Source organism: Trachurus trachurus (assembly GCF_905171665.1).
Source record: "Trachurus trachurus genome assembly, chromosome: 6".
Lineage (NCBI taxonomy): Eukaryota > Metazoa > Chordata > Actinopteri > Carangiformes > Carangidae > Trachurus > Trachurus trachurus.
This window is the reverse complement of record NC_139897.1, coordinates 13,090,672-13,113,912: the sequence shown is the minus strand read 5'-3', so window position 1 is coordinate 13,113,912 and position 23,241 is coordinate 13,090,672. Positions and strand designations below refer to the sequence as shown.

General features: G+C 40.0%; 3 protein-coding genes across 3 annotated transcripts; 2 read left to right on the top strand and 1 right to left on the bottom strand.

The window, feature by feature from the left end:
- On the top strand, window positions 1–17,486 carry trpm1b (transient receptor potential cation channel, subfamily M, member 1b; the record flags this gene model as incomplete). The annotated part of the gene is made up of 27 exons (XM_083973523.1): window positions 1–72; window positions 6,457–6,533; window positions 7,292–7,487; window positions 7,617–7,830; window positions 8,148–8,272; window positions 8,362–8,533; window positions 8,897–9,071; window positions 9,157–9,280; window positions 10,911–10,983; window positions 11,099–11,199; window positions 11,490–11,666; window positions 11,787–11,921; window positions 12,066–12,116; window positions 12,207–12,347; window positions 12,443–12,472; window positions 12,568–12,860; window positions 12,949–13,177; window positions 13,352–13,474; window positions 13,586–13,717; window positions 13,826–13,954; window positions 14,035–14,286; window positions 14,418–14,592; window positions 15,174–15,194; window positions 15,286–15,430; window positions 15,532–15,743; window positions 15,908–16,040; window positions 16,139–17,486. The coding sequence occupies 27 exons, from the start codon at window positions 1–3 to the stop codon at window positions 17,484–17,486; spliced, it is 5,055 nt and encodes a 1,684-aa protein (XP_083829649.1).
- A 256-nt stretch (window positions 17,487–17,742) lies between these two features.
- Window positions 17,743–21,040, bottom strand: LOC310987758 (ras-related protein Rab-8B). The gene is made up of 8 exons (XM_083974174.1): window positions 20,479–21,040; window positions 19,910–19,970; window positions 19,770–19,830; window positions 19,604–19,681; window positions 19,366–19,455; window positions 19,197–19,262; window positions 19,054–19,104; window positions 17,743–18,936 (listed from the first exon to the last, which is right to left on the bottom strand). Exons 1-8 carry the CDS (start codon window positions 20,600–20,602, stop codon window positions 18,844–18,846), a joined length of 624 nt encoding a protein of 207 aa, XP_083830300.1. The 5' UTR covers window positions 20,603–21,040; the 3' UTR covers window positions 17,743–18,843.
- A 147-nt stretch (window positions 21,041–21,187) lies between these two features.
- rps27l (ribosomal protein S27 like) lies at window positions 21,188–23,241 on the top strand. Its single transcript, XM_083974175.1, has 4 exons — window positions 21,188–21,334; window positions 21,971–22,079; window positions 22,742–22,852; window positions 22,990–23,241. Exons 1-4 carry the CDS (start codon window positions 21,329–21,331, stop codon window positions 23,016–23,018), a joined length of 255 nt encoding a protein of 84 aa, XP_083830301.1. The 5' UTR covers window positions 21,188–21,328; the 3' UTR covers window positions 23,019–23,241.

Here is a 23,241-nt window from a genome sequence, read left to right as displayed (position 1 = left end):
ATGGACAGCAAAGGTGCGGCTGGCACCTTTAAAAGGTCTTCCCTCAAACGCAGCGCATCTGGTTCGCAGAAGGTAAGAGTGCAATCTCACATTCAACAGGTGATTCAGTATTATTCTATGGAGTTGGCTCCAACCTGGTGTGTTTGAATTTGTCTTTAAGAAGTATTTGTGATATCTGAGCCTTTTTTTGGAATTATACTCATCTCAACAGGAAATTTTCCAATAGGTTTAATGTAAATGACTGAAAACTGCATTTTTTTTTTTGCTTTTTATGAACATTTGGTAAAACAACAGGCACCATATGATTTTTCTGTGAATGACTGTGAGTGCCGCACGGCTTGTATCACATGGAACCAATACTATGGCCTACGAGTCCTAACCAATCATTTTAGAGTCTCTGTGTCCTGCTGGCTGTATGTTGGTGAGCACATGGTCTGCAGTCCCAGCCCTGCAAACTTACTGTTAAGTGGTGTTTGAAGCTGAGCAGCTGTTTGCTCCAGTACGGCAGTTTAATCCCTCATAATGGCCCAGTATGGACAACCATAGCCATGACAGATTAACGACTTTTATATCTTTCTCAAGTCTGCTTTCATGTGATTAACACACTCCTGTTAACATGTCCTTGAAAGCAAGAAAGATACGATTTTATATACACGCACGCCTCTCAGTAGTCCAGTGGGCAGTCTATGCTGGGATTAATGTGCACACACACACACACACACACACACACACACACACACACACACGCACACACACACACACACACACACGCACACACACACACACACGCACCGCACCGCACCGCACCATAAAGTAACTCACTTGGATGAATTGAAGTTTAGAGGACAAAAAAACAAACCAAACATTTTTTAAGGAGCAGAAAAGATGGAAAATACATTGAAATATGAAATAAAAAGTATTTTAAATTCTTCCTTTATAGATTACATTTAGTGCATATCGAAATTTTCATGAAAATCTCTATGTGAACATAGATATTCTTTTTAAATACCACGGAAAATTGTTCAACATGTGGCTAAACCAGCCTACGGCCTGATGTAGTATATCAACAGTATCTGCAGCTGACATCCTTAGCGGAATTTAGTGTGATGGGTTTCTATACATCAGGGCAGGCATTATTTAGAGAGATTAATATTCTTTGTATAATCCACAGCCTTTTTATAGAGGTTTTCCTCTGCGAAGCAATCAGAAATGTCATGGCTCTCAGCTGAACAGCACTTCACTTTTAATGAGATCGGTAATGTTGCTAAATATAAACTCATTGGTTGCATGGACCAGTCGGCTGAGAGATAACACCCTTTTTTCTGATCATTCATATTTGCTATGTAGTTAAGACAGTCGTTAATCGTGGATTTATCTGCTTTATTTAAATTATATGTGTACACTTCATTATTTACAGTGGGTCATGACATGAAGGAGGATTTATTTTTCATCAGAAATAGAGTACAGGCACCAACTCTTTGAATAGTTTGGATGGGTGACACTTGATTAGAAATGAGGGCAAAAGTCAGCTTTACTCTCTAACAGAGAGCACATTCAGTTAAATATGTTCACGTGATGTAACCATGTGTGTTACCATGAGTGAATTTAGGAGAAAAAAATCATGTCTCTCCTTTCTACGGGTACTCCATTGACCTTTTCCCTGTTTTACAAAGAAAGTGTAGCTCGCTCTTCAGTAAGTAAGGAGAGAAACTGGTTGAAAGTGTCACTAGCCTGATGGGCTCCACCATTCGCCATTAAGTCTAGCGCTCAGAGCCTTATGAACCAAATTATTGATGTCAATAAAAACATTAACGTACCAAAGTCGATGAAAATGTGACTGAGAAATTCTACGAATGTAAAATCATATGACTGTGTGATGTAAGCATGAGGCTCAGATACGGTGAAAGCCAAGAATGCCGGAAAGGCTTTAAGACTCAGGTCAGGGGTAAGAATAAATGTCTGGGGCACAAGACCAGCCCCAGGGCTACAGCAGAACTATATGTGAAGGTATGTGTTAGTTTGTAAAGTGTGAATGATAGAAATCAAACAAATAAGATAACTTAACCTTTCATTAGATTATGAATCATACCAAATGGATATTACAAAAACTGTGGGCAAAGCAAAAGGAATTCTCTTAAAGGTTTAATTGGAAAAACTCTTGCACCTTATACAATTACATGTCAAAATAAAGTATTTTCCACTAATTGGCACTATATTTAAGCTCAGAATCATAAAAAGGCTCAGGATCATGTCTATTAAATGGGTGTTTCATTTTTTTTAAAGAAATATAAGTTCCACATTTAAATATAAAAATAATAATATGTCAAAACCACATTACAACTAATGTGTGACCTGGTGTCAAACCTTATCTTTTTACTTCTTTCCATTTGGTGTCTTTTTCAGTTTTCTCTTTGGGGAAAACACAGGGCGTCTTTAAAACATGTCTTATGACTCCCTCAACTCTCGGGGATAATCAGTGACATGTTGGACTCATGTGATGGCTAACTGGATTTTCAAACCCAGGAGGACAATGAGTGCATTTACAAACAGGGCTGACTGAAAACAGTTAGCTTCACAGTTAATGCAAATTTCCCTATCCAGCGCCTGTAACTCGAGTTGTGTCTCATTGCCCAAAAAATCTTTCCCCTCAAGTGAAAATACGTAAAAGGCAGATTGTTATTTGTTCCACGTGGGATTGACCATGAGTCTGTGATATTTTTTTAGACAGTAAAGGAGTGTAACATGGGTTTCCTTCATGTCACATTGCATCAAACTCTAACCACGTTGCCTTTCAATACTGAAGCCGACAATTAGTTGGTTTTATCTTCAACCCTGGTGACATCACATTCCTCAAAGGACCCCCAAATCTTTTCTGATCCATTTCACTTGTGTGGTGAGGCCTCCATTATATTAAATTCAGTACTCAGAATAAACAATATATATATATATTTCCAAAGCGGCCGACAGTAAACGCTTACAAAAGCAATGTAGACCAGGTCAGATGTCAGCATACAGGGATACAGCTATCTTCATACATTTTCCTTATGACTGTTGGAGGCTGAATTGTCCATGTAATCGTTGCTGAACCGGAACAAATTTGCTGTGATTTAGCTGCTCACTAAGCTGTGGGTCAGGAGACCAGGAACATGTGATTCAAGAGCAAAAAGGCATGAATGTATAGCTCACAGTGTATGTGGGCTGTAGGTACTACTAAAAACATGGTATCTGCAACATTGTGAAACTACTTGAAATTCTTATGTGCGGATAGAATTTAGGACAGAGTGATAACGCATATTTAACCAGAGCGATACAGTATGGTACGGCGTGAGGCCAAAATTTAAGTAAAAACATTATTGCATCAGTTGAGCTAATTAGTGTCCTCCTCAGCCGTCCTGCACTTATAATTTTCATCTCATACAGTTGTCTTTTGTTTTGAATGGTTCCTCTGATAATTCTTCGTGTTGGAATGAATGTTGTTTATTGTTCTGAGGCTTGTCTTAAGTCTGGTTAATTTGCTTGGTGTGACACAATCTGATCCTGCAGTATCTAATTCTTTGAGGTTTTTGTTGTTAAGTGCTCAGAGGCAGCTCTTAACGAGGCAGCTGGTTGCTGACTGGATTTTGGTTTTAATTGCTGTGGTTAATGAGTTTAAGTAAGCTGAAATAACTGCGTCATACTGGCCAAACCCTTCTGGAAAAGCGCTTTGTTTTCTTCAGCTATAATTAACAGCGGCCCATGCGCATTTTTTTCTGTTTTTCTTTTTTGCAGAGTAGGACCAAAAGGGGGAAGTTGGGGGGATGTTAGGTTTCTGTCTCTCTCTCTCTGTGTCTTTCTGAGTCATCAACCCTTGTCTTTTCGCTGAGAGTTACACTCAGGCTCAAACTGCTCACTTCAACCATAAAAGGAGAGATTATCAAACCCTTTCACATGAGGGAGGTTTTAAATTAATGTCTACGACTTTGTGCTTTTTAACTCCATCTCAGCTACCGCACCTACTGCCACCTTCCAGTTATTCAAGCATGCCCATAACTTTAAATAATCCCAGAATTACTACATTATGTTCTCAATGAATAATAAACACAATTCATGTTAAACTAATTTAATGATCAGATGTAATTTATTCCTACCCAAACAGAAGCCTGAATCCCTTTTTTGAATTTTAGTCTACACTCTAAAAAGTTGGATACCTAATGGTACCATCCATTTTCAGCCTGTTGTGAGGTTATTTATTATACCAGATTTTAAATGCAAATCCACTTAACACTGCCAAAATTAAAAAGCAAGATTAAGAGAATATTGAATAGCTGGTCTGTTGAGTTTTCCTTCCCTCCACAAAAACAAGGTGGGTGGAAATAGAGATTAACTGCAATTAGCATTGACTGACCTTGCCCCCAACTGGAGACCAGTCATGTCTTAACAAGGCGCCTTCCAAAAGAATGCCTGCATCCAATTCTCTCAATTATGCAAATTGGGTTGAAATCAAAGTAGTTGGAGGGGGTGAAAAATTTGAGATGAAAAGTTGCAGAGCCCATGAACGAGAGTGCAGTCGTTTTTAGCTTGGCCATTCTGCTCCGTCTTCTCACACAAGCTAAGATCTTCCACACTATGAAGTGAACACAAAGAAAGGAGTTTGAACAAATTGGGAGATTAGGGGCCGGTTATCAAAGTAGATTTATTGTGCCTTGTTCAAGCGAAGGATGAAAATACCCTGTGGGCATGGAGAAGGGGGTCATGGGACTCCCAAAAGGATTACCTTGAACTGGAGTCATGAGACTTGGGCGAACAAAGACCCTGCTCACATGCTCATCATATTAACTGGCCCTCATAAAGTGAAGAAGTTTCATGTCCCTGTGGGATTCATTGAGAGCACTTGACTGGGAGTGCAGCACCAGGAGAAAGCTCTGGTAGAGGAGCCACAGAGTGTAGACTTAAACTCTACTCTCCAGGCTTAATCTCCAGCAGCCTTAGAGACAGGACTCCACAGCTCGGACTGAAGACCATGTGTAAGTGTATCTACATTCTGTAACGGCAACTTTATTTAATCACTTTTTTCACAGCTTTTGTTGTTTTCAATGGTCGGCGATGTGGTACAAATTATAGACAGATATGAGCAGGGCAGCACTCGATGGGCTGTGTGCTTAATGATGCATGATAAGACTGAGATGGAAAATTGCTGGGGCATGCAGCAACAACCTCACTATTCCTTGAACCTTCTGAAAATAAGTGATACTATTTTTTGCAAAAAAGGTTTTTTTTAATACCTATATTTTCTGAATTTGTAAAACATAACTTACTAACAAAAGCTGCTTAACAACTATATTGTCCTGTCAAATTAAAAATAATCTTAAATGAGCTTGGTTAGAATATCAATTTATTTTACTAATATAGAGAGGCAAATACTGAAGTACTACATATGATGCAAAGGATGAAAGGTGTGTCATTGCAGTACTGTTGACATCAACAAAAAAGAAAATAATTTTGTTATAGTTATGGTTACATCTTATGAAATATAAAATAATAATATGCAATATTCTTATATGGCATTTACAGATGTATTCATTGGCCATTAATATGGATTCATATTGCTGACAGACTCTAAAAAACTATTAACCTGATCAAATAATTACAGAAATCCTAAAATCACAACAAAAATTCCTACTAATGTTATGAAAATATTTTTGAAGATGTAGCTTGTAGCTACAAATACAGAAAGAGTCTCATTTGATTTAAACTCTTTTTTTTTATGTTGAACAGAATACAGGATAGTTTGTGGTGTCACAGCCACCCTCCTGCAGTTCCTCCTGGCTGAGGCCAGAGAGAGAGAGACAGAGAGAGAGAACAATAACTGTACTGTGTTAGGAGCACTAGCTACAATACTTTACTAGATTTTATCTACAATCTTTCGTTTTTTTACTTTAGACTTAGGTACAGTTAGAACAAAGATTTTTAGAACATGCTTCCAACTAAAGAACTTTTTTGTTGTTGTTGTTTTTTTGTTGCTATTTTAGTGTTTCCTTGGAAAGATTTGCTTCCAGTCCCTCAGCTTTAATTGGGCCTCCACTCTCAACAATGGCCCTTAGAGAAACTTTGCTTTGAACTCAGGTTATTTTTGCTCATCACTGGCAACAGTGTGATGCTATTTTACTGGCTGCTTATCAAACTTAATCAAATAATAAAAGGTGTCTAATACCACAGTTGTTAGTCATCATCATACCGCAGTAATAATCGTAGGAATAACAGGATATGCTCGACCTTACTGTGTGAAATAGCGGGTCTTTGCCTGTTGATACTAGTCTCTGTCATTTATGCTATTTGCTGGACACAAAATATCCTCATCTTTAACCAGGACTAGGGAGTGAAATTCAGATATCACAAAGGGTGATCTCCCTGTGACTGTGGTATGACAGCATGTTATGTCAACTAACTTTTGTCATTTCTTCACTTTTCCCTTTACAGGCACAGAGAGCCTGGATCGAGAGGACCTTTGTTAAAAGAGAATGTATTCACATATTTCCAAGCAAAGACCCGACCAGGTAATTAATGTCTTGAAAAGACCCTTTTCATGGTCATCACTTGTAGTTAAGGTGTGGCCTTAGGCTGCAGCTAAGTCATTGTCATTATAATGAGAGGCAACAAAGACTTTATCAAAGCAACTTTTTCTCAAGTTTTGCTCCTTTTTCCTTCCTGTGAGTTTGCGAAAAATTATTTTGATTAGAATTTTTGAATAAACAATGGCCATAATGTGAATCCTACTTTAGAAATCATCCGAGCCCTTTGCTAACAAAATGTGTAACTCATAACAGTGTTAAATGAAGTAAGAATTTAATAATGCACTATATTCATTATAAGAAATGTTTTATATGGATTATAAATTATATGTTCCTATTACTACATTCATTTACTTAATTGTGACACCTATGACTGGAGGTTATCAGACAGATTAAAAATGCTCAGAGTGTGTTGTTGGACATGGTTGCTGTCCTGGGCTCTGAGAACAGGCTGAGAGCAGCCAGGCGGTGAAAACCTTTGTTCGTTGAGGCACATGTTTCCCAGAAATGGGCACAGTCATGGAAGAGCCTGCAAGATGTATGTGTCCAGGAAAAGACACAGTTTTCATGTGAAAACAAAACAACAGTCTTTGACATGGCTCATTCACTTAGTTAATATCCTTAAAAACATGATTATAATACAATGATATAGTATACTGCTCTGGGATTTCTATGATTAACAAACCCAGTTTTGAAGTTTCAAAATCAGGGACTGAGCGATTCTTGTTCTGTGATCTGTGTAGATGTGCCTGTGGTCAGCTGACAACGCAGCACCCGGCCATCCCCCCTGGTGCCAACTCTCTGGAGGAAGCACAGCAGCTGGTGCAGATCGACACCCCAAAGGATAAATGGACTGTGATCAAATACACCAGAACATATCCAACCGATTCCTATGGCCTTATCGAGTTCCAGGGTGGAGGATTCATCAACAAGGCCATGGTGAGTCTCAGTCAATCTAGCTAGTCCTGTAAGAGGTGACTACTGCATACAAACAAAGCAACTGTGTAGTTTGATTAGAAGTAATATAATACTCACAATACTCTACTACTCCATTCTTTTCTTTACTAGTACATCCGGGTTTCCTATGACACCAAGCCTGACAATTTGCTGCATTTGATGGTGAAAGACTGGCAGCTGGAGTTGCCCACATTGCTCATCTCTGTTCATGGAGGTCTCCAGAACTTCGACCTACAGCCCAAACTCAAACAAGTGTTTGGCAAAGGCCTGATCAAAGCTGCTGTCACCACTGGAGCCTGGATCTTCACGGGTGGAGTCAACACGGGTAGGGCGCTGACAGTTCAGAATAATGCTTTTAATCTTCCCTTAACAAAAAACAATTTGTGACATTAGAAGATTACTTTTGCTCTAAAATGTTATTACATAATGCATATTTTGCATTTTCCTGGGGGAGATTTGACCAACCTATTGTCACAGGTTTAAGCACTATAATTAGAGCTTTTGTTAGGGAAAAATTAATCGCAAATGACAATCTGTGTGGATTTTGCGTGCAGTAAATTGAGTGTGCCCTATGATGCTGCCCCATTAAGCAGTTGAAAGAGTCATTATTCATGAGGTTATATTTTGCTTATTACATCTTAGGGGTGATCCGTCATGTGGGAGATGCCTTAAAGGAACATTCTTCCAAGTCACGAGGGAAGGTGTGTGCAATAGGAATTGCTCCATGGGGGATCCTGGAAAACAAAGAGGACCTCATCGGAAAAGATGTAAGAACATTTGCAGCTGCATGTAGTCTCCTGGAATAAGACATTTTCCTCTTGAAACAATTCAAACTTCTGCCTCTTTCTTTCTTCAGGTCAACAGACCCTATCAGACAATGGCAAACCCACTGAGCAAGCTGGCTACTCTCAACAACAGCCACTCCCACTTCATCCTGACTGACAATGGCACCTGCGGGAAGTACGGCTCTGAGGTCAAACTGCGTCGACTGCTGGAGAAGCACATCTCCCTGCAGAAGATTAACACTCGTAAGTCACACAGTGCACACACACACACACACACATATCATACTCCATCCTCCATGGTGTGCGAGTGTGAGCTGATGAGTCTTGTTGGACTTGTTGGACTCTTGTTGGATGGAGAGTTCCTCTGTGACCTGTGGGCTTCCCTTTGTCATCCTATGCCTGGAGCTCGGATAAGGCAGGGACAGCAAAGGGATGCTCAGCTGTCACCACTGACTTCACTTCCTCCCTCCTCCGGCTTTGCCTGTTGACACATCACATCGACGTATTCTGCTCTGACATTTCATTCTCAAAGTTCTGTGATCATAAGGTGACACTTAGCGAATACTGGATAGATGGGTTTCAAGGACATTTTTTGCTGTTTCCTAGGTTTGGGTCAAGGGGTTCCCCTGGTGTGTCTGATAGTGGAGGGAGGTCCCAACGTCATCTCCATCGCTCTAGAGAGTCTGAGAGATGAACCTCCCATCCCTGTGGTGGTATGTGACGGCAGCGGTCGAGCTTCTGACATCATTTCCTTCGCGCACAAGTTCTCAGAGGACGGAGGGTGAGATGATGATTTCTGCTTCTCTGTATTGTTATTAATCTTCTGGTAGAAAGCCAAAATGTCAACCTTAAATCTCCACTTGCAGCCTGATTAATGATGATGTCAGAGACCAATTGCTGGTGACTATTCAGAAGACTTTCAATTACACCAAAAGCCAATCGCAGCAGATCCTGCTCATGGTAATGGAGTGCATGAAGAAAAGAGAACTGGTGAGTTTCAATAAACTAAATAAAAATCATCATAAAAGTGATGTTAACATCTTTAGGTACTTTGTACTTTGCAGTTATCTTGTATTTGAAAGTAACATGTCTGTGTTGATCAATAAATCATTTTTGAGCTGTGAAAACATCTGGTCTCCATCGTCATTCATCCATTCCACTCATCTGTGTATTCCCATTAACATATTGAATAAACATAATCCCATCAACCTGCCTGTCATTTCTCCTTCTTGTTATGGTCATGTCACATAATCTAGGGCATTCACAGCTCCACTGTGGACCATAAATGCTCATGTATAAGTGCACAGCTGGAAAGTGGTGGTGTTAAAACTCTTAACTTTAATGTAAACAATACAGTTAAGCACTCTATGATGAAGCACATAACCTCGTAAGCGTCCTCAAAGATTAATAATTCCAGAGTGTTTGAGAGTGTTTGCTGAGGACCTCTGGACATAAATAGCGTTAGCATTTGTGCATCTTCAGCAGATTTCCGTAGGCGTAAGTGATGTGATTAGTAGTTTGTAATACCCCGCACATATAATCTCCAGACTCCATACATTTGGGTGGGAAAGATCAGAGCACCACTACCACCTGCTTAGCAGAGGCTCTTACTTCATCCATTCACAGTATACATGCAGCACACAGATGGAAGAGAGGATCCATCTCACTAATCCCCAGTCAGGTTCCTCTCTCTCCACTCCCCAGGCTTTTTTCTCAGTGGCCAGAGTGCTATCACTGCACCGGCGACTCTGCATCGTCTATCCCCCATGTATTAGACGGCCTAATGCCCCAACACACTCAGATAAGCAACTTAAACTGCTTTTTCAAAGATCATACCGCTGTTGGCTTTTTTCAGTACCATTTAGTTCTCACTGATACCCCAGCCAGACAATATGACAGAACTTTATACACAACTAAAAGGCCACACTATTGCCTGCTCTTAATCTAAAGTGCCATGACTAACCTACAGGTGAATCGGTGTCACTGTCTCGTCTCCACTTAATCCTTTCATCCTAAGTGCATTTCATGTGAACAGCTGGGTTAGATGAAGAAAAACACTGATTTAGAGAGCTGAATTTTGCAAAGATGTAAGCCCAGCATACAACATTTAACTGAATTAGTTCAGTATTATAAAAGTCTATGTTTTTCAATGCGGACACAGCAACCCAACAAGTGTCTGAAAGAACGGCACAAGTTTTGAGCCTTCGCACTGATGCAGGAAGCTCATTATCAACGCATCTCGAGACCAGCTCTGAAATCTCTGGCACGTTGCCACACATTCATGCCAACCTAATCCCATTTACCATGGCTGCACATGTGACAGGCCCGTCAGCGTAATTTCATTCGATGTAGTGGAGTCTATAACAAGGCAAGTACTATCACCCTGTCTGACAAGTAAATTGTCCTTGAAGGGTCAGACACAGAGAGCTACAGTGAGAGGTCCTGCTGAAAGAAATCTCCCACCAGTTGATACCACATGTGCACAGCTACATCGAGAGTGGCAATACACCTGGCACAAATTCATTTGTATTTTGATTCATCTATTCATTTTTATTATTTCTGGCAGATTCCACCAATATATCACTGCATACCTCATTCTTTTTTTCCCTTTCACATGTAGATCACAGTTTTCCGAATGGGTTCAGAGGGACAACAAGATATTGAAATGGCCATTCTTACTGCCTTGTTAAAAGGTACTGAATATATCAAGAGTATTTGATCTACAACAATACATGACAGCAATATTATTTTTGCAACAGACTACATACCTCCTCTTCTCTCTGTTTTCATCCGTTTCCTTTGCATCAGGCACGAATGCTGCAGCAGCAGATCAGCTGAGTTTGGCTCTGGCCTGGAACAGAGTGGATATTGCTCGCAATCACATCTTTGTTTACGGACACAATTTACCAGTGAGTGGTGCTCACATAGTGTCAGTTAATCATTCCACATGATTGCACTGCATTTGCAAGTTACCATTGTTGTATTTAGGTCTGAAGGAAAATAATTTGTTTTTAAAATACATATTACTGGACTATGACAGAATTGCTAACCAACGTCAGAAGGATAGAAAAAGCTTGTTCGAACTGATCTGTGATTCATATATCAAAATTCCAATGATTTAATGTGGCCAAGTTATAGAAGAAAGAGGAGACTGATAGGTCGATATTTAATTGCTTTCCTCCCCTTGTATTTTTATCAGCCTGCTGGTGCCATTGTCAACGCTACAACCACTGCAGCACCAACTCAGGAGAGGCAGAAAAGTCCTGCCACCGCTCCTCGCAACAAGACCCGGGGAAAGAAGGGGAAGGGAAAAGGAAAGGCAAAACCAGAACCTCCAGAGGAAACAGACCCCAGGAAGATAGAAATGATTCGCTGGGTGAGAGGAGGATTCATGAAAAAAAAAAAAAATCTTAAAATGTTAATTTGAGAATAAAGAATGAAGGCTGTATGGTGTAAATAGCAACTAGTCTGTTTGCTTTATACATTACCTTTTTAGGTGAACTCTCTGGAGCAGGCTATGATGGATGCTTTGGTGCTGGACAGAGTGGACTTTGTCAAACTTCTCCTTGAGAATGGTGTCAATATTCACCACTTCCTCACCATTCCCAGACTGGAGGAGCTATACAACACGGTGGGGCCTGAGTCACTGCAAATTAAAAAAGAAAAACAAAGAAAGACTGAATACCACAAAACACAGATGTGACAAATATGACAAAAACTTGATGTTACGTTATTTCTATCCTTTCTCCTCCTGTCTTCTTTGTTCTTCTCTCAGAAACTTGGCCCAGCTAATTCACTGCATGGTGTTGTTAGGGATGTCAAAAAGGTGAAATAAGTTTTCCCACAGTATCTCGGTGCATAATGTCAAGCATTTCAGATTTATATCATCCTGAAAGACCTGCTTTGTTATATACAGGGAAACCTTCCTCCAGACTATCAGATCACTTTGATTGATATTGGTCTGGTGCTGGAGTACCTCATGGGTGGAGCGTACAGGAGCAATTACACAAGGAAGGCTTTCCGCAACCTCTACAATAATTTGTATGGACTAAAAAGGGTACGCATGTTGTGTTTGTGTTTGGAAGAACATAAATGATAATGACTTGCTCAGTCACATTTTATATTAATTGCCCTTTTTTTCTCCTTTTGCAGCCAAAAGCTCTAAAGCTTCTAGGAATGGAGGTGGGGTCTTCTTTTTACAACAAAACACCGTCAGTTGGTTTAAATAATGTGACTCACACAGGAGAATAAATATCATCTTTTTTTTTTCTTGTAAGGATGATGAACCTCGCACAAAAGGCAAGAAAAAGCCAAAGAAGAAGAAAGAAGAAGAGGTAGAAATTGACGTGGATGACCCTGAGGTCTGTAGATTCAAGTTCCCCTTCCATGAGCTGATGCTGTGGGGGGTGCTGATGAAGCGCCAGAAGATGGCGCTCTTCCTCTGGCAGCGTGGAGAAGAGGCCATGGCGAAGGCTCTCGTGGCTTGTAAATTGTACAAAACCATGGCCCATGAGTGCTCTGAGAGTGAATTGGTGGATGATGTTTCCCAAGACCTGGAGAACAATTCCAAGTCAGTACATCTCATTAGCTTATCCATAACTTCAAACTCTGTAAAGTTCTGTATAGAAGTGATTGTTATATTTCCATTTCCTTCACAGAGAATTTGGCCAGTTAGCCTATGAACTGTTGGACCAGTCCTACAAGCATGATGAACAGGTGGCCATGAAACTCTTAACATATGAGCTGGTTAACTGGAGTAACTCCACCTGTCTGAAGCTGGCCGTGGCTGCAAAGCAACGTGACTTCATTGCCCACACCTGTAGCCAGATGTTGCTCACTGATATGTGGATGGGTCGCTTAAGGATGGGCAAGAACCCTAGCCTCAAGGTTGGTATGATAAAAATGCTTTCCTCGCCAACAACCAAAAAGAAGTTTCAAAGAGAAGGCAAAGACATCAGTGGTTGTAATACTAAACAGATTTTTTCAAAGTGAATTACAAATAATTCACTAAACAAAATAAATATGACAGTATCTTGAATGATATATAATTTTCTCACCTAGGTTATTTTGGGAATCATGTTCCCTCCACTGATTCTACTGTTGGATTTCCGTCTCGGAGATGATCATGCACCTGGAAGCAAAGAGGAGGGAAAAGACAAGGATGATGACGCAAAATCAGGAAAGGTACTGGTTCATGCTGACTTTGTAAGATAAAGTTGTTTTCATATCCTGTAATTCAGCTATCTTTGTCAAGAATGAAAGATAAAAAGCTAAGAGTTTACTGTTACTTTGTAGGACCCTAATGCCGACACGACTTCCCGAAAGGGAGATGAAGAGGAGGGTAGCACAAAAGTCCGCAAAATCCCCATTGGCAAGATGTTCTTTGAGTTTTATGATGCACCCTTCACCAAATTCTGGTTCAACACTGTAAGTTCCTTTCTTCGAAAATATTTTAAAGAAATATACAGTATTGAGAATTTTTTTTTTTTTTAATAATTTACAATAAAATGACTGTATGGCTCTCTTTTTCTGCAGATATCCTATCTGGGCTATTTAATGTTGTACAATTACATAATCCTGGTGAAGATGGAGAGGTGGCCAACAATTCAAGAGTGGACTGTCATTTCATACATCCTCACTCTTGGCAGCGAAAAAGTTCGACAGGTAACCAATTTAATCAATTTGATCAGATAGTAGTCACTTTGTATATGGACTCTGCATGACCTTGAAATCTTGGTGCATAGATTCTGATGTCAGAGCCAGGGAAGCTGAAACAGAAGATAAGTGTGTGGATGGAAGAGTACTGGAACATCACAGACCTGGCTGCCATCTCCACTTTTCTTCTTGGCCTCATGTTACGACTGCAGCATGAGCCTTACATGGGCTACGGCAGAGTCATCTACTGTATAGACATCATCTTCTGGTACATCCGGGTCCTGGACATCTTTGGAGTCAACAAATACCTGGGACCCTATGTGATGATGATAGGCAAGATGGTAATGACATAAAAGTATTTAACTTTGAGTTAAACAGATCATAGGCAGTAACAAGACAGCTAAACTGATATTGCAGAGGTTCACACTGAGTTCAAATTGATTTCAAATTGATCTTCTTTTTTTTTTTTTAGATGATTGACATGATGTACTTCGTGGTGATAATGCTGGTGGTGCTCATGAGCTTTGGGGTGGCTCGGCAAGCCATCCTTCATCCAGATGAGGAGCCAACCTGGCGCTTGGCCAGAAACATTTTCTACATGCCCTACTGGATGATCTATGGAGAGGTTTTTGCGGACTCGATAGACCGTAAGACTAGAATTCATAGTAAGATTCTGTTTCCTGATTCTGGGCAGATGATCAGTGTTAACATTAATTTTTCTGTTTTAAATGCTGTGATGTTTAGTAATAACAGATTATACACTGAAATCCCTCATACTTTGTCTCCCCCTGCTGGTAAATTTATAATAGGCTTTTTTGTCAATGTACTGTATGGCAATGCATAAGTTGTGAGGAAAAGTAGAACAGGTATCGTCAGTCTTAATCATGATCATCTGCCTTCTAGTTTTGTTCTGTCAGTGTTTCTTCTGTCAGGGTGAAGGCAAGACGCAACTATTGAGAGAATAAATTTACAAGCTTATTTAAAGTTTTCGGAAGAAGGCACCAATACATTTGCTTTGAAAGTGAAAAAGGAAAAATACATATAGCAGAGCAATTATTTTTATTGTTTGATCACTGAAAAGTTGGAGGAACATTTTGACAACACTAGTCCAGTCTTTCATGGACATCAGCTTGACCTTGACAGAAGTATGATTAAAAATCCTAAGTGTATTGATTTTAACGCTTTCTCCATGTTTCTGTGTGACTGCGCTTTTTTTTTTTTCTCATAGTCTATGCAATGGAAATCAACCGTGAGTATTTTTCAAGTAAAGAATGCAATTCAAATCAGTTATGTGTAGTTCTCAGGATAAATTCAAAAGCTTTAATATCCTTTTCCCTCAGCTCCATGTGGTGAACATTTGTATGATGAGGATGGGAAGAAACTGCCTCCATGCATCCCTGGCGCCTGGCTCACACCTGCTATTATGGCCTGTTACCTTCTCGTGGCAAACATTCTTCTGGTCAATTTGCTCATTGCAGTGTTCAAGTAAATATATGTTCCAATGTCTGCTACTCTATTATTTTACAAGAAACATCTAGCTGCTGTGCTGTTACAGTTTGTTCTAACTGATCTTGTTTCTTCTGCAGCAACACCTTCTTTGAAGTTAAGTCCATTTCAAACCAAGTGTGGAAGTTCCAGAGATACCAGTTGATCATGACTTTTCACGACCGTCCCATCTTGCCTCCACCTCTCATCATCTTCAGCCACCTCTACATCCTCTTCAACAGGCTGTTTCGACGTTGTGCTTGTGCGAGGAAGAGACGAGAGGGAGAGCTTGACGAGAAGGATCGAGGCCTTAGTTAGTTTCCTCTAATTATACATGCATTACACTATATTATTATACATTAAACTTTACAGATTTGCTAAATGGGTGATTTAGCCCGTTCCCGAAAATGTTTTGGTCCTGACTTTTGGCTGAAGAAACAAACAAACTGAGTTGTTGATGTGATTTTGTCCTACCAGAGCTTAGGCTGAATCCAGAGGAGCTAAAAAATCTGTACGAGTTCGAAGAACAGTGTGTAGAAGAATATTTCCGTAACAGAGATGATGAGCAACAGTCCTCCAGTGATGAACGCATCAAAGTTACCTCAGAAAGGTGAACCCCCTTTTCAACTGTAGTTCTGACGTCTCAGGACATGATAAATTTAAGTCATAGTTACATAAATGAATTTTCTGTTCTTCTGTTTTTGGCAGAGTTGAGAATATGTCCATGCGTCTGGAGGAGGTAAATGAGCGGGAGAACACTATGAAGGCCTCCCTGCAGACAGTGGATCTGCGCCTGGCCCAACTGGAAGAGATCCATGGACGAATGGCAGTTGCCCTGGAGAAGCTAGCAGGAGTGGACAGACTGGAACTAACCAGAACCTTTTCACGTAGCTCCTCTGTGTGTGACCCTTCATCTCTCCTTCGCCAGGGCAGTATTAACAGTGCTGATGGTTACAGCCTTTACCGCTTCCACATGGACATGGAGGAGTTTGCAAAGCAAAAGGATGCAGACGACACAACAAAATCTGTTCTAGAGAGACAGAAGAGTCTGCGACAAGCCGCTAAAGATGGTGGGCAGACCTTAGAGGTTGCAGGTTTGGATAGATCGCGTCCCAGCTCTTGTGTGGACATTCTTATATCTCCATGTGAACAAAAACCTGTTTCTGTAGCATCAAGTCAAGAGACCATAACCAACATAAAAGGCAGCACCTTGATGCTCGACAGACTAAAGCCTTCTTCCCCTCCAAAAAGGACTAAATCCTTAAGATCCTATCCAGTTGAAGAAGAACTAACGTTAGCTCTGACAAAGAGAAGAGCTATGAGTACCATCATCGTCGGCCCTCCTGATGAAGCACAGGGAGTAGTGGAAACCCCACAGAAAGCTCATGTGCTGCTGGGATCCTCCTCTTCGCCAAAGAGGACTGAATCTTTGAGATATGTTCCTTCTGAAACACAAAGTCAGGCTTCTCCTATCACAAAGAAGAGGGCTATGAGTGGCATCATCTACAACCCAGCTGAGGCAGGTGACAATACACTGCAAACTGCAGACTACAGGTCACTGGTGGAACAAGTAACTAAATCACCAAACCAGTGGCCAGACAACTTGGAGTATCAGGTGCACCCTAGCACTTTTGGTCACATGCCCAAGGTATCAACAGTGAAAGGTCTTGCCATGCAGTTTCAAAGCAGCACTGCACCTGCAGAGATCAAAAAAGAAGAGAATCAGGTCGATACAATTCCTGTGGAAAGTAAGGGAATCCCTCCAGGCACAGAGTGCAGGGCAGATGAAACAAAGATGAAGGCTAAGAGAAACCTCTCTGACACCACTGAGTATCTGACTGTTGCTGATGAAATGTGTTTGCCGTCTCAAAGGTCACTGAGCTGGAATGCTAGTGAGAGAAAAGAAAAGGGCTTCATGTTTAGCAAGGAGCCCAGAGCCTCTACCAGTGAGAAAAACCTTGCTGACGTCTGCAAGGTAGCAGCTGTTGGAGGGGAAGATGTGGGAAAGAAGATGGAGGCAGAAGAGGGAGAAGATGATGCACAGGAAAAGAAATGAGCCACACAGACAAGGGGCTGATTAAGGCAACAACAGAGGATGCTAAAACAGAGAGAAGAAAATTACTATGTTCAAAAAACAAGAAGGAGCGGGTGATGTAAAAATTAGCTGGATTCCACAATCAACTGTTTCGTAACAGTTTTCACAACAAAAGCAGTATGACAATGATTTCATTAATCATACAGTCAAAGTTAGTTGTCGATCCAGAATAGTAAAACACCACCACAATATTTTCTTTTGGACATTCACTTTCTTTACTGTCTTTACTTTTCATTTGTGTATCATTTAGTAGCTTACAAAGACAATCCTTCACATTACAGTTTCCCCACGTCATTGTGTTTTCATTGTGGAGATGTTCTGAGGACCTTTTAGATGTTTACAGTTTAAGGTGGAAATAAATGACACACGCAACTGTTAATTGTGCTTATATACACTATGCGAACAGCAAAAACATGAATTTCCTATACATGGTTGACACTTTGAAATACTGTAAACATTTTCCCTTGAAATACTGTAAAATGTTCTTAATAATGACCCACTCAGAGGTATCCCTACAGCTTTCATGCATATACTGACAACTGCATAACAATACATGTATGTATCGAGTACATCTTCCAAGCAACAAACGACCCTTTCACAGTTTCATTTTATCACAGAAACCTGTATGAATAAAGGTTCCATTTAAAAAAGAATAAATAAAAATGAGAGAATACAGTAGGCTGCATGTATGTTTTCACATACTTTTGTCTTTTCTATCACAATACTCAAACCTTCTAGGCACACATGAACAAGCAGATATGTTGCCAATGCAACTGGAGACCATAAGCCTATTAATATACATGACTTCACACAAATACATACAATCAGTGCTGAGATCTGATATGTCTATCTCACAGACTCATCATAGTAAATATGACAATAGGTAGTGTGTATAAAATAATGCTACAGTATATGAAAAACAGGAGTTTAGTTGTCATTGTTTAACATTTATAAGACAACTATGTGTAACTGAGATATTTTCATCAGATTCATCAGAGGTATTAAAAATGCCAACAGAATCACTGCCTCCTGTGCGCAGACACTGCATGGCCAGCTACAAACCGCTGCCGCCGACCATGCACAAGTCTTTTGCATGAGCGAATATACAGTATCAAGCCTCATTCCTTGTCGATGCTCCTCTGGTCAGCAGATCAGGACGGCATCTCAACCACTCATGAACCTGTGAGCTTTAGCTGGCAGTAAGGCCCTCTGATTATGATGAGTGCCGCCACTGCTGTGAGGACATTTGAGAGGCAGTTACCCTCCAAAATGACAAAGTCACTCGAGCTGTGAGCTGTGACCACTAGAGATGAGCAGCCTAGAGCAGTGAACACTTGAAGAATTTAATTCTCTTTGACTTCTTCTCTGTGATCTTGACTGGCTTCCCTGACCCTCCAGCACTGTTGTCAGTCTAGAACAGGAAAAAAAATAATAGGGAAGAAATGTAATAAATTCAGTATTAAAAAAGCATGCCTTCACACGAAGGGTACCATCTCATATAATAGGAAAACTCTTCTTGACCACTTACTGTCTTGGAGCTCAGATTGTTTAGGATGTCTCTACCCATAGTATAAAAAGCCTGGAATGACAGAAACATTGAAACAAATGTTAGATGTAAATATTCATAAGTCAGGGTACATGACACTTTCAGAGTTGAACATTTCTGCTTACCTCTTCTACATTTAAGCTAGACTTTGCGCTGGTTTCCAAGAACTTAACTCCATAATCAATAGCCAGCTAAGTGAGATAAAAAATCAATGTTAGTGCAAATTGGAAGAGTGCACAACATTTCAGTTAGCTTGAGACTGCTTTTTAGCAACGTTCAGCTGCAGAGACTCACCTTTTCACCTCTGTCTTTTGACACCTGTCTCCTGTCAGTCATGTCACATTTGTTACCCAGGATCATCTTCTCCACATCAGTCGAGGCATGCTGGCAGAAATTAACAGATTGCTTGTGTGTAGGCTAGTAGGCTATGCAACTCTCAGTAGGCTACATAATTATGATATCAAACGACAACTTGAATATCAATTTAATCCTTACATTTTGAGTACAAATACAATTTGAATTCAAACCTCACCTCTTCAATATTTCTAATCCAGTTTTTTATGTTTTCGAACGACTTCTCATTGCAGATGTCATAGACCAACATAATACCCTGTGAAGAAAAACAACCATCTTTACTAACAATTTTCAAAGTACAAAACATGACCAGTGAGAAAATATATGTTAAAGAGAGGACTCACCATGGCTCCTCTGTAGTAGGCTGTAGTGATGGTGCGAAACCTCTCCTGTCCTGCAGTGTCCCTGTCAACATCAACAATAAATTCAGTTTCATGTCAATCTGAAAATATTTTTTAAATAGGTCTGCTCAGAACACACTTACCAAATTTGAAGTTTGACTCTCTTTCCGTCCAGCTCTATTGTTCGGATTTTGAAGTCTATTCCTGAGTTTGAATGAACAGAGACAGAGCTGTATCAGCTGTGCTTTCTGCTGTGATAAGTTACATGATGATATGAATTCACATTTCTACAATTTGTAGTAAACTAACCACTTCTATCATCAGTGATGCTGCATGAATTGCATAATATTGCTGAGCTTAATGAAGGATATAACATAATAAATGTTCCTATATGCCTAATATTTCAATTAGGCATAGGTTTCCAAGTTAAACATCATGATTATTGCTTTGATCTCATTCTAAATTTAGCGCCAGTGCCTATGAACCATCAAGGACATTAGATCATCACTAACTCTCTCAGTCCCATTGTCTTATGTTATGCCCCTACACGTCTAGGTCCTATTGAACAATACACACAGATCATATGTTAGTATTGTTATATATGTTGGCCACCATTACAGCAATGAGAGTAAAATAATGTATTCTGTAAATATGGACATACATTTTGTCAGATTTATCCTGAGGGGCGGCTGCAGGATAGTAGGCTACTCACCTATTGTGGATATGAAGGTGGTGTTGAAGGAGTCCTCGCTGAATCTGAAGAGCAGACATGTCTTACCGACTCCGCTGTCTCCGATGAGCAACAGTTTAAAGAGATAATCGTACGTTTTCGCCATTTAAACACAATGTAGCCCCCAACGTTTCGATATCACAAGGCCGAGCCCGGGATCCCCCGTCTGGAAATCCTCAGCTGTCTGTGGCAGACTGGCAGCAGACCGGTGCCGAGATGCGTGACGTCACTTTCTGCTTTGCATTATGGTCCATGTAGTTTAGGGATGACGGGGTGAGCAAAAACTATTTAGGCTAGATTTTAATTTCTTTTTCTTCTTTTTATTTTATTTGAAGCTCTCACTAAAATTACAAGCATATAGGCGTTGATTGAATACCGGTATGCCTTTAATATGAGGTGACTGCAACTATCATGTTATTATTATGACTAAGCCTTAAATAAACTAGGCTACATAACAAACAAAAAACTTGCGTTTCACCTATTAGCTTACCTCTAAAGGACGCATGGTTCTTCAAAATGTTATCAGTTAGTAGGCACAACACCCTCACTTTTTTTCATACAAATAGATAAATAGCCTAATTTAAAAAATATATGTTCAAAGTCCTCTCTAAAGCTCAAAGTCCTGTGTTAAAAAAAACAACAACATAGGGCTGTGTGCAACAGGCTATCATGTTCTGCCCAAGACGAAACAAAAACCAAATTGGAAGGCTGTTCTCATGATGTTATATTACAGTCAAGTGTGATATCGCAATCCCCCACTGCCACCCTCCCCTCTGCCTGAACTGCAGTCTCTGTTTCTCGTGCAGAAAAGCTAAGCCATCACAGGAGAAAAATGTCTGTAAGTTACGACGTTTTTCGGTCATTCATTGTTGTTTTTAAGTTTGTGTTTTAGTTGACTTAATTGCAGTGTTGTCAGCTGTTTTTTTTTTAATCGTCAACTTCTTACCGTCACGCGGTGCACTATGAAGTAGTGTTGTTGACATGCAGCAGCAGCAGCAGCAGCACCACCACCACATGAATATAGGAGCCAGCTAACATCTGATGTGGCGGCGACTACTTGCTGGAAGGCAACACTATTGAACTTCCATGATAAATAAATTGTAGCGGGCCAAGATATAGCCAGTATCCGTGTTTTCATTTTCTTTAATCCGTACTTTTACGGTTTCTTTCACCTGGTGTTTTTTTCTTCTTTCTGTTTTCCCCACACTGAATTTAATTAGCATGACTCTTGTGGAAAAAACACAGCATGTGTGCTCAAGCTAGCCTTGGTAATGCTGAAGCGTTAGCGTCACTAAATATGTCGCGTTGTCAGAAACTTAAAACACAACAAAAAGGCACTGATATCGCGAGAAAGAGGTGTATTAACCTCTTTTGAAGCTAGATAAGAATAAAACAACACTTTAATAAGTCCCTTGCATAGGTCTTCTTCTTACATCTGTAAAATTAAATGTCACCTTTGATTTGTGAACTGTAGTTGGCCAAAGACCTCCTTCATCCGACCATCGACCACGAGAGACGACAACATAAAAAGAAAAGACTTGTTCAGAGCCCTAACTCCTATTTTATGGACGTGAAGTGCCCAGGTAAGTTTCATGACAGTGAATACAAGTCCCCTTGGTGAGCCCCGAGAAAACATCACACACAAGAAAAACTCTCTGTGGGGTATGAAGTAGTGTTTTCAGGCCAACTCTCAGCTTACACTTTATTTTACAACTGATTTAGACATTGCTTACGTCACATTATGTACACTAGTTTCAGAGGTGGAAGGTAACTAAAAGTAGGCTACATGAAAGTTAAAATTGGGGTGAATGTTTACATCTTTTGCTAGTAGGCTACATTGTAGACTAGGTTTCAGAGACACTTACAATGCTACATTGATGTAATGATGATCAACGTCCAGAGATGCAAAATTATCTCTATAGTCTCTATAGTATTAAACAAGAAAAACATCCAAATACTATTGTGATTGTGACTAAAGTGATTAAAACTGGTTGCATCTGGACCAACACTAATGTCTACAGCAATATTGATAAATTTAATCAGCGATTAGGGTGACCACAATTTATTTAGCTAGTAATACTTTCCTGTCATATCATGATCTTGCAGTCAATAGTTGTTTTTATTTTTCATGTTGTACTGTTCATTAAAGGGTTTTTAGTATGTCCTCCATCACTGATGACATTTGTCTGTGCATTTATATGTTGAACCTCAGGGTTATTTACAGATTAACTCTGTTTCCATGAAGGTTGCTACAAGATCACCACTGTGTTCAGCCATGCACAGAGTGTGGTACTCTGTGTGGGATGCTCAACTGTGCTGTGTCAGCCCAAAGGAGGAAAGGCCAGACTCACAGAGGGTAAAACATCCTCATAATATCTTGATATTGCTACATACTATTACAGTATAAAGCTTGGTAGCATTACTATGAGCTGACATTTCCATACATTGCAACTGAAGGGCTGGTCTTAACTCGTTTTCATTTTTGCTCCACAGGTTGCTCTTTCAGGAGGAAGCAACATTAAGAAGGGACTTCACATTTGATATCTGTAATCTTAAGCCATACTGTTGAAAAATACCTTATTTTTCCACTGATTACATTATAGTTGTTCATTTACTAATGACACATCCTGTCACTGTACAAATGTTCAAACTACGATAAACTAACTAGCACACTTTTTAATATGAAAAATAGTGAAAATAAAATCATGTCTTACTAAATCAATAAAGAAAGTGGTTAAAAAAAAA

Coding starts and splice junctions, on each gene's coding strand:
- LOC310987758 (XM_083974174.1), bottom strand. CDS start 20,602: ATGGCGAAAACGTACGATTATCTCTTTAAACTGTTGCTCATCGGAGAC. Junction 19,682..19,769: donor CCTACTACAGAGGAGCCATG/GTGAGTCCTCTC, acceptor TTTTCTTCACAG/GGTATTATGTTGGTCTATGA. Junction 19,456..19,603: donor GGATTAGAAATATTGAAGAG/GTGAGGTTTGAA, acceptor AATTTCTGCCAG/CATGCCTCGACTGATGTGGA.
- rps27l (XM_083974175.1), top strand. Junction 22,080..22,741: donor TATGGACGTGAAGTGCCCAG/GTAAGTTTCATG, acceptor GTTTCCATGAAG/GTTGCTACAAGATCACCACT. Junction 22,853..22,989: donor AAAGGCCAGACTCACAGAGG/GTAAAACATCCT, acceptor TTTGCTCCACAG/GTTGCTCTTTCAGGAGGAAG.